Here is a 12529-nt window from a genome sequence, read left to right as displayed (position 1 = left end):
ATGGATATTTGTAAAGGGAGAGTTAGTTATTTATCAGAATAATGATTATTGATCTGAATGATATTAATAATAATAATACTTTGATGGGTTTTTTAAATTCTTTATACACCTGACTGTTAGATATTGATTTGAAGAATGATTATTGCTTATTAATAATGTTTAATTTTCTTCATGAATCCTGACTGTTAGATACTGATTAAGAGAACGATTATTGGTTATTAATAATATTTGATTCTCATTATGAATCTGATTGTTAGATATTGATCAGTAGAACTATTAGTAGTTATTAATAATATTAAACCCGATTGATATATATTGGTTAGGATTATTGTTTATTGGTTAATAATAATTGGAGATTATTGATTATTGTTTATTGATTATTGAAGACTACTAATTATTTTTATATTGAATGTTGGTTACTGATTATTGGCAAATATTAGCTATTCATTGTTTCTGATTATAGGATAATGGTTATTGATTATTGGAGATTATTTATTATTAGTTATTGATTGTTGGGGGTTATTGGTTATTTTTTATCAACTATTGGAGATTATTTATTATTAGTTATTGAATATTGGAAAGCATTGGTTATTGATTACTGGCGATTATTGGTTATTGATTATTGGAGATCACTGGTAATTGATTATTATAGATTATTTATTATTGGTTATTGAATATTGGAGAGTATTGGCTATTGATTATTGACGATTATTGGTTACTGAATATTGGAGATTATTGGTTACTGATTATTGGAGATCACTGGTAATTGATTATTATAGATTATTTACTATTGGTTATTGAATATTGGAGAGTATTGGCTATTGATTGTTGGTGATTATTGGTTATTGATCACTGGAGATCACTGGTAATTGATTATTATAGATTATTCATTATTGGTTATTGAATATTGGAGAGTATTGGTTATTGATTATTGGTGATTATTGGTTATTGAATGTTGGAGGTTGTTAGTTATTGATTACTGGAGATCACTGTTAATTGATTATTATAGATTATTTATTATTGGTTATTGAATATTGGAGATTATTGGTTATTGATAATTGGAGATTATTGCATATTGATTATTATAGGCTATTGGTTATTGAATATTGGAGCGTATTGGTTATTGATTATTGGAGTTTATTGGTTATTGATTGTTGGAGATTACTGGTAATTAGTTATTCATTACTGGTTATTGATTATTGGAGATTATATAAATACTCTCTTATAACTGTAATTGTCAGATGTTGGCCTGGAGTCTGCTCATTGGCTATTGGGCTACGACGTCACGGTGATGTCATGATGACGTCACGCACCTTGCAGCCGGGCCGGAGGGCGAGGGCGGCGTACCAGGCGTCGTGGCGGGCCTGCCAGAGGCGGGCTCGCGACCCGGCGTCCCGCGCCCAGGCGAAGTCGGCGCCGCCGTTGCCCCGGGTGACGTCCTCTGGGATGGCGTTGCCGTGGAGACGGGGGAGGGTGTTAGTGAGGAGTGGAGAGAGGGTGGGGGCACACTTAAACACACACACACACTCTCTCACACACGCGCACGGTTACACACACACACTCTTTCTCACACACACACACACACACACTGAAAAACACATGCACACAAACACACACACACACACACTCTCTCTCTTTCACACACACACACACACACACACACCCAAACGCTCAAACACACACTAAAACACACACTCACACAGACGATTATACACACATACACCTTCTCACATACACACACACACACACTAAAAAACACACACGCACACCCAAACGCTCAAACACACACTTAAACACACACACACATTTACACACACACACACACTCTGTCTCTCACACACACACCCACACCCAAACGCTCAAACACACATTAAAACACACACACACTAAAATATACACCCACACACTCTCTCTCTCTCTCTCACACACACACACGCACACCCAAACGCTCAAACACACACTAAAACACACACACACTAAAATATACACACACACACTATTTCCTCTCTCTCTCTCACACACACACTCATATACACACACACACATTAAAACACCCAAAGACACTCAAACACACACACACATAAACCCAAACGCTCAAATACACACTCCCTTTCTCTCTCTCTTTCACACACACACACACACACACACACACACACACACACACACACTCACCTGTAACCGCCACCTGCTCCTCCAGACTCCTTTCGCTCCCGTGAAACTCGAGAAAGAGCGTCGGGGCCACAGAGTAGGACAGCCCGCTAAACCGGTTACAGGCGTCAATCATCACGTCGTCGAGGAACTCTGCCGTCCCATTGGCCGGGGGGGATGAGAGGGGGAGGAGTTATGCTAACATTCTATTTCGAATATCCTTCCAGTTAGGAGCCCCTACTCATTACATTACATTACATTATTAGCATTTAGCCCCTGCTCATTACATTACATTACATTATTAGCGTTTAGCCCCTGCTCATTACATTACATTACATTATTAGCCTTTAGCCCCTGCTCATTGCATTACATTACATTATTAGCGTTTAGCCCCTACTCATTGCATTACATTACATTATTAGCGTTTAGCCCCTGCTCATTACATTACATTACATTATTAGCGTTTAGCCCCTGCTCATTACATTACATTACATTATTAGCCTTTAGCCCCTGCTCATTACATTACATTACATTATTAGCGTTTAGCGTTAGCTCTTATCCAGAGCCGCTCACACAGGTTACAGTTTTATCCGTTTATACAGCTGGATATTTACTGAGGCCGTTCTGGGTTAAGCGCCTCGCCCCAAGGGGGGGAATCGAACCAGCAAGCTTCCGGTTAGCAGTGCTAATTAGCTCAGCACTGTTGCTCTGACTACTGCTAGCTCTCCAATACTAACTACTGCTCCACACTGCCCCCTGTTGGCTAACGGTCCTTACCGATTCTCGCCACGGGTATCCCGGCTTGTAGAACCTCCACCGTACTGTCCACGGCCGCCTGGACGGTGGGGAAGGCGCAAACGGCCGAAACCACGGCCTCGGGGACGCCGTACAACCGGAGGGTGGCTTTGGTCAGGACCCCGAGGGTGCCCTCCGAGCCCACGAAGAGGTTGGTGAGGTTGTAGCCCGCCGAGGTCTTCCTAAAACGGAGGAGGTGCGGAAGACTAAACCTTCTACGTCACACTACATTATTAGCGTTTAGCGTTAGCGCTTACCCGGAGCCGCTCACACAGGTTACGGTTTCATCCGTTTATACAGCCGGAATCGAACCAGCAACCTTCCAGTAACGAGCCCTACTCGTTTCATGACATTATTGTCATTTAGCAGACGCCCTCATCCAGACCTCACTGATGATATCTATGGTATTCTTAGCATAGATACCGCAGATATCATCGTACCACAGAATACCATAGATATCATATCATACCACTGATATCATACCATAGACATCATCATACCATCAAATACCATAGACATAATAACATATCATACCATATCAACGAACCGCAGAATACCATAGATATCATTTCATACCGTACAATATATCATATCATACCATTGATACCATACCATAGATATCATCATACCATAAAATACCATAGATATCATTTCATACCGTACAATACCATTGATAACATATCATACCATAGATATTTTTCCACAGACGTCATCATACCATACAATACCATAGATACCATGTCATATCATACAACAGATATCATCAAACCATATCATACCCTAGAATAACACAGGTATCATATCTCACCATAGATATCATATAATAGACACCATCACACCATACAATACCATAGATATCATATCACATCATGTGATAAATGTCGTACAATAGATGTCATCAAACCATAGAATACCACAGACATCATTTCAGACCATAGAATACCATGGATATGATATCATACTTTAGGCATAATCATACCATAGATTAGCATAGCTATCTTATCATACCATAACATAGACATCATCATACCATACAATACCATAGACATGTGGTCATATCATACCATAGATATCATGCCATAGATATCATGTCATACAATACCACAGATATCATATCATATCATACCACAGATATCCTCAGACACATAGAGTGAACTCCAGTGTGTGGAGTTGAAAGTATCTATGGTATTGTAAAATACCATAGAATACCATAGATATCATATCATACCATAGATATCATACAATATACATCATCATAGCATACAATACCATAGATATGATATAATATCATAGATATCATACCATAGACATCATCATACCATGCAATACTATAGATATCATATCATACCATAGAACACCATAAATATCATGTCATATCATATCATGCCACAGATATCATCAAACCATATAATACCCTAGAATACCACAGATATCATATCATGCTATAGATATCATATCTTACCATAGATATCATACCCCAGACATCATAATACCATACAATAATAATACCATAGATATCCTATCATACCATACCATAGATATCACACCATAAACATCATCATACCATACAATACCATAGATATGCTATCATACCATACCATAGATATCATACCATAAACATCATCACACCATACAATACCATAGATATCATGTCATATCATATCATCCCACAGAATCAAACCATTTAATACCCTAGAATACCACAGATATCATATCATGCTATTGATATCATATCTTACCATAGATATCATACCCCAGACATCATAATACCACACAATAATAATACCATAGATATCATATCATACCATACCATAGATATCACACCATAAACATCATCATACCATACAATACCATAGATATCTTATCATACCATACCATAGATACCATACCATAAACATCATCACACCATACAATACCATAGATATCCTATCATACCATACCATAGATATCATACCATAAACATCATCATACCATACAATACCATAGATATCATACCCTAAACATCATCATACCATACAATACCATAGATATCATACCATAGATATCCTCAGACACAGAGAAACAGCTCCAGTGTGTGGAGGTGCGGTCTTACGTCAGGTCGGGGCGGGGTTTGAGAGCGTTACCTGGGGCGCCGCCCCTCCCCGGCGGTGTGGATGACCGTCCCGTCCGCCAGGACCACCTCCAGGTTGAGCACGTTCTCGCGCATGGTGCCGTAGCGGACGGCGTTGGTTCCCGACGCGCTAGTGGCGGCCATTCCGCAGAGGGAGGCGTCGGCGCCCGGGTCTGTGCGGTTACGGAACCAACAACATTCTGGTTACGAGCCCTGTTTCTTAGCGCTGCGCTACGCTAACTACACAATACCGGCGCGGTTCCGGTTCTACGGTGGGAAAGGGGTATTGCGGGTCCTGGGACTAAAACACTCGATGCAACAATCTTCTGGTTACGAACCCTTGCTTCTTAGCGCTATGCTATGCTAACTACACAACTCCGGCGTAGTTCAGGTTCTACAGTGGGAAAGGGGTATAATGAGCCGGACTGGTTCAAGGTGCTATACTGAGCCAGCCTGGTGTATTATGGGATGGATATCGGGCGTGGCACTCACCCACAGGGAACCAAAGCCCCGTGTCACGAAGGTACGAGTTTAGCGCCTTGCGGGTCACCCCGGGCTCCACGGTGACGTCGAAATCCTCGGGGTGGAGGTCGAGAATCCGGTCCATGTTCCTGAGACTAAAACACACACCCCCCTGGTGCGCACACACACACACACACACACACACACGCAAAGACGGAAAAAAAAAATCATGTTAACCCCTTCACGCTAACTCCAGCGAATGCTAAACTACATAGCGCGTCAGCAAATAAACGCTAAATCGCATGCAGCATTTTGAGGATATTATAATAACTAATATATTAACGTATTGTCATAGTTAACAGGTTATGGCTCCTTGTTAATGCAATTAGCGTGAAACAATTATTGCTATAAATATTAGCATGTTAGCAAGGTCTGGGGAAAATGTCGCATTAAACAAAAACTCTCCCGCTTTTTAAAATATTGGTTATTTTGTTTAAAAAGAAACTTCTATAAACTTCTATAAACTTGTATCATATAACGTAATATATTACATATATCTAGCATAATTTCATTGTAATGTAATATAATGTAACACAATGTAATGTAATGTAACACAATGTAATATAATGTAACTCAATGTAAAGTAATGTAATATAACGTAACACAATATAATGTAATATGATGTAACACAATGTAATGTAATATAATGTAATGTAATATAATGTAACACAATGTAACGTAATGTAATGTATTGTAACTCAATGTAATGTAATGTAACTGAATGTAATGTAATATAATGTAATATGGTATGTAATGTAACACAAAGTAATGTAATATAATGTAATGTAACTCATTGTAATGTAATATAATGTAATGTAACTTAATGTAATGTAACCCAATGTAATGTAACTCATTGTAATGTAATATAATGTAATGTAACTCAATGTAATGTAATGTAACTCAATGTAATGTAATATAATGTAATGTAATGTAATGTAACTCAATGTAATGTAACTCATTGTAATGTAATATAATGTAATGTAATGTAATGTAACTCAATGTAATGTAATGTAACTCAATGTAATGTAATATAATGTAATGTAATGTAATGTAACTCAATGTAATGTAATATAATGTAATGTAACTGAATGTAATGTAACCCAATGTAATGTAACTCATTGTAATGTAATATAATGTAATGTAATATAATGTAATGTAATGTAATGTAACTCAATGTAATGTAATGTAAATGAATGTAATGTAATATAATGTGATATGGTATGTAATGTAACACAAAGTAATGTAATATAATGTAATGTAACTCATTGTAATGTAATATAATGTAATGTAATGTAATGTAACTCAATGTAATGTAATATAATGTAATGTAATATAATGTAATGTAACTTAATGTAATGTAACCCAATGCAATGTAACTCATTGTAATGTAATATAATGTAATGTAATATAATGTAATGTAATGTAATGTAATGTAATGTAATGTAACTCAATGTAATGTAATGTAACTGAATGTAATGTAATATAATGTGATATGGTATGTAATGTAACACAAAGTAATGTAATATAATGTAATGTAACTCATTGTAATGTAATATAATGTAATGTAACTCAATGTAATGTAATATAATGTAATGTAATGTAACTCAATGTAATGTAATATAATGTAATGTAATGTAATGTAACTCAATGTAATGTAATATAATGTAATGTAACTCAATGTAATGTAATGTAATACAATGTAACATATTGTAATATGACATAATGTAAATCAATGCAATATGATATAATGTAATGTAATGTAACTCAATGTAATGTAATGTAACCCAATGTAATGTAATGTAACTCAATGTAATATGATATGTAATGTAACACAAAGTAATGTAATATAATGTAATGTAACTCAATGTAATGTAATATAATGTAATATAATGTAATATAATGTAATGTAATGTAATGTAATATAATATAATGTAATGTAATGTAATGTAATATAATGTAATGTAATGTAACACAATGTAATGTAATGTCATGTAGTGTAATATAATACAATGTAATATGAGAACTCCAGCGAATGCTAAACTACATAGCGCGCCAGCAAATAAACGCTAAATATTAACGTATATAATAAAATATTAACGTATTGTCATAGTTAACAGGTTATGGCTCCTTGTTAATGCAATTAGCGTGAAACAATTATTGCTATAAATATTAGCATGTTAGCAAGGTCTGGGGAAAATGTCGCATTAAACAAAAACTCTCCCGCTTTTTAAAATATTGGTTATTTTGTTTAAAAAGAAACTTCTATAAACTTCTATAAACTTGTATCATATAACGTAATATATTACATATATCTAGCATAATTTCATTGTAATGTAATATAATGTAACACAATGTAATATAATGTAATGTATTGTAACTCAATGTAATGTAATGTAACTCATTGTAATGTAATATAATGTAATGTAACTCAATGTAACTCAATGTAATGTAATATAATGTAATGTAATGTAACTCAATGTAATGTAATATAATGTAATGTAACTCAATGTAACTCAATGTAATGTAATATAATGTAATGTAATGTAACTCAATGTAATGTAATATAATGTAATATAATGTAACACAATGTAATGTAATGTAATGTAACTCAATGTAATGTAATGTAACTGAATGTAATGTAATATAATGTAATATGGTATGTAATGTAACACAAAGTAATGTAATATAATGTAATGTAACTCATTGTAATGTAATATAATGTAATGTAACGTAATGTAACTCAATGTAATGTAATATAATGTAATGTAATATAATGTAACTCAATGTAATGTAACTCAATGTAATGTAATATAATGTAATGTAATATAATGTAATGTAACTTAATGTAATGTAACCCAATGCAATGTAACTCATTGTAATGTAATATAATGTAATGTAATATAATGTAATGTAATGTATTGTAACTCAATGTAATGTAATGTAACTGAATGTAATGTAACCCAATGTAATGTAACTCATTGTAATGTAATATAATGTAATGTAATATAATGTAATGTAATGTAATGTAACTCAATGTAATGTAATGTAACTGAATGTAATGTAATATAATGTGATATGGTATGTAATGTAACACAAAGTAATGTAATATAATGTAATGTAACTCATTGTAATGTAATATAATGTAATGTAATGTAATGTAACTCAATGTAATGTAATATAATGTAATGTAATATAATGTAATGTAACTTAATGTAATGTAACCCAATGCAATGTAACTCATTGTAATGTAATATAATGTAATGTAATATAATGTAATGTAATATAATGTAATGTAATGTAATGTAACTCAATGTAATGTAATGTAACTGAATGTAATGTAATATAATGTGATATGGTATGTAATGTAACACAAAGTAATGTAATATAATGTAATGTAACTCATTGTAATGTAATATAATGTAATGTAACTCAATGTAATGTAATATAATGTAATGTAATGTAACTCAATGTAATGTAATATAATGTAATGTAATGTAATGTAACTCAATGTAATGTAATATAATGTAATGTAACTCAATGTAATGTAATGTAATACAATGTAACATATTGTAATATGACATAATGTAAATCAATGCAATATGATATAATGTAATGTAATGTAACTCAATGTAATGTAATGTAACCCAATGTAATGTAATGTAACTCAATGTAATGTAATACAATGTAATATGATATGTAATGTAACACAAAGTAATGTAATATAATGTAATGTAACTCAATGTAATGTAATATGATGTAACATAATGTAATATAATGTAATATAATGTAATGTAATGTAATGTAATATAATATAATGTAATGTAATGTAATGTAATATAATGTAATGTAATGTAACACAATGTAATGTAATGTCATGTAGTGTAATATAATACAATGTAATATGAGAACTCCAGCGAATGCTAAACTACATAGCGCGCCAGCAAATAAACGCTAAATATTAACGTATATAATAAAATATTAACGTATTGTCATAGTTAACAGGTTATGGCTCCTTGTTAATGCAATTAGCGTGAAACAATTATTGCTATAAATATTAGCATGTTAGCAAGGTCTGGGGAAAATGTCGCATTAAACAAAAACTCTCCCGCTTTTTAAAATATTGGTTATTTTGTTTAAAAAGAAACTTCTATAAACTTCTATAAACTTGTATCATATAACGTAATATATTACATATATCTAGCATAATTTCATTGTAATGTAATATAATGTAACACAATGTAATATAATGTAATGTATTGTAACTCAATGTAATGTAATGTAACTCATTGTAATGTAATATAATGTAATGTAACTCAATGTAACTCAATGTAATGTAATATAATGTAATGTAATGTAACTCAATGTAATGTAATATAATGTAATATAATGTAACACAATGTAATGTAATGTAATGTAACTCAATGTAATGTAATGTAACTGAATGTAATGTAATATAATGTAATATGGTATGTAATGTAACACAAAGTAATGTAATATAATGTAATGTAACTCATTGTAATGTAATATAATGTAATGTAACGTAATGTAACTCAATGTAATGTAATATAATGTAATGTAATATAATGTAACTCAATGTAATGTAACTCAATGTAATGTAATATAATGTAATGTAATATAATGTAATGTAACTTAATGTAATGTAACCCAATGCAATGTAACTCATTGTAATGTAATATAATGTAATGTAATATAATGTAATGTAATATAATGTAATGTAATGTATTGTAACTCAATGTAATGTAATGTAACTGAATGTAATGTAATATAATGTGATATGGTATGTAATGTAACACAAAGTAAACACACACCCCCCTGGTGCGCACACACACACACACACACACACACACACGCAAAGACGGAAAAAAAAAATCATGTTAACCCCTTCACGCTAACTCCAGCGAATGCTAAACTACATAGCGCGTCAGCAAATAAACGCTAAATCGCATGCAGCATTTTGAGGATATTATAATAACTAATATATTAACGTACTGTCATAGTTAACAGGTTATGGCTCCTTGTTAATGCAATTAGCGTGAAACAATTATTGCTATAAATATTAGCATGTTAGCAAGGTCTGGGGAAAATGTCGCATTAAACAAAAACTCTCCCGCTTTTTAAAATATTGGTTATTTTGTTTAAAAAGAAACTTCTATAAACTTCTATAAACTTGTATCATATAACGTAATATATTACATATATCTAGCATAATTTCATTGTAATGTAATATAATGTAACACAATGTAATGTAATGTAACACAATGTAATATAATGTAACTCAATGTAAAGTAATGTAATATAACGTAACACAATATAATGTAATATGATGTAACACAATGTAATGTAATATAATGTAATGTAATATAATGTAACACAATGTAACGTAATGTAATGTATTGTAACTCAATGTAATGTAATGTAACTGAATGTAATGTAATATAATGTAATATGGTATGTAATGTAACACAAAGTAATGTAATATAATGTAATGTAATATAATGTAACACAATGTAACGTAATGTAATGTATTGTAACTCAATGTAATGTAATGTAACTGAATGTAATGTAATATAATGTAATATGGTATGTAATGTAACACAAAGTAATGTAATATAATGTAATGTAACTCATTGTAATGTAATATAATGTAATGTAACTTAATGTAATGTAACCCAATGTAATGTAACTCATTGTAATGTAATATAATGTAATGTAACTCAATGTAATGTAATGTAACTCAATGTAATGTAATATAATGTAATGTAATGTAATGTAACTCAATGTAATGTAACTCATTGTAATGTAATATAATGTAATGTAATGTAATGTAACTCAATGTAATGTAATGTAACTCAATGTAATGTAATATAATGTAATGTAATGTAATGTAACTCAATGTAATGTAATATAATGTAATGTAACTTAATGTAATGTAACCCAATGTAATGTAACTCATTGTAATGTAATATAATGTAATGTAATATAATGTAATGTAATGTAATGTAACTCAATGTAATGTAATGTAACTGAATGTAATGTAATATAATGTGATATGGTATGTAATGTAACACAAAGTAATGTAATATAATGTAATGTAACTCATTGTAATGTAATATAATGTAATGTAATGTAATGTAACTCAATGTAATGTAATATAATGTAATGTAATATAATGTAATGTAACTTAATGTAATGTAACCCAATGCAATGTAACTCATTGTAATGTAATATAATGTAATGTAATATAATGTAATGTAATATAATGTAATGTAATGTATTGTAACTCAATGTAATGTAACTCATTGTAATGTAATATAATGTAATGTAACTCAATGTAACTCAATGTAATGTAATATAATGTAATGTAATGTAACTCAATGTAATGTAATATAATGTAATGTAATGTAATGTAACTCAATGTAATGTAATATAATGTAATGTAATGTAACTCAATGTAATGTAATGTAACTCATTGTAATGTAATATAATGTAATGTAACTCAATGTAACTCAATGTAATGTAATATAATGTAATGTAATGTAACTCAATGTAATGTAATATAATGTAATGTAATGTAATGTAACTCAATGTAATGTAATATAATGTAATGTAACTCAATGTAATGTAATGTAATACAATGTAACATATTGTAATATGACATAATGTAAATCAATGCAATATGATATAATGTAATGTAATGTAACTCAATGTAATGTAATGTAACCCAATGTAATGTAATGTAACTGAATGTAATGTAATATAATGTGATATGGTATGTAATGTAACACAAAGTAATGTAATATAATGTAATGTAACTCAATGTAATGTAATATGATGTAACATAATGTAATATAATGTAATATAATGTAATGTAATGTAATGTAATATAATATAATGTAATGTAATGTAATGTAATATAATGTAATGTAATGTAAC

At 31.2% G+C, this 12529-nt stretch overlaps 1 protein-coding gene across 1 annotated transcript in view; it reads right to left on the bottom strand.

The window, feature by feature from the left end:
- ldhd (lactate dehydrogenase D) overlaps positions 1–12529 on the bottom strand; it is a 51240-nt gene that overhangs the window by 2880 nt on the left and 35831 nt on the right. The window contains exons 4-8 of the mRNA XM_036535294.1: positions 5546–5687; positions 5067–5226; positions 2926–3125; positions 2173–2301; positions 1314–1441 (exon numbers count right to left, since the gene is read on the bottom strand). Coding sequence (XP_036391187.1) covers positions 1314–1441; positions 2173–2301; positions 2926–3125; positions 5067–5226; positions 5546–5687 — 759 coding nt within the window. The remainder of the gene's footprint in view (positions 1–1313; positions 1442–2172; positions 2302–2925; positions 3126–5066; positions 5227–5545; positions 5688–12529) is intronic.

This window comes from Megalops cyprinoides, chromosome 8 (assembly GCF_013368585.1).
Source record: "Megalops cyprinoides isolate fMegCyp1 chromosome 8, fMegCyp1.pri, whole genome shotgun sequence".
Classification (NCBI taxonomy): domain Eukaryota; kingdom Metazoa; phylum Chordata; class Actinopteri; order Elopiformes; family Megalopidae; genus Megalops; species Megalops cyprinoides.
This window is presented reverse-complemented; position numbering and strand designations above follow the sequence as displayed.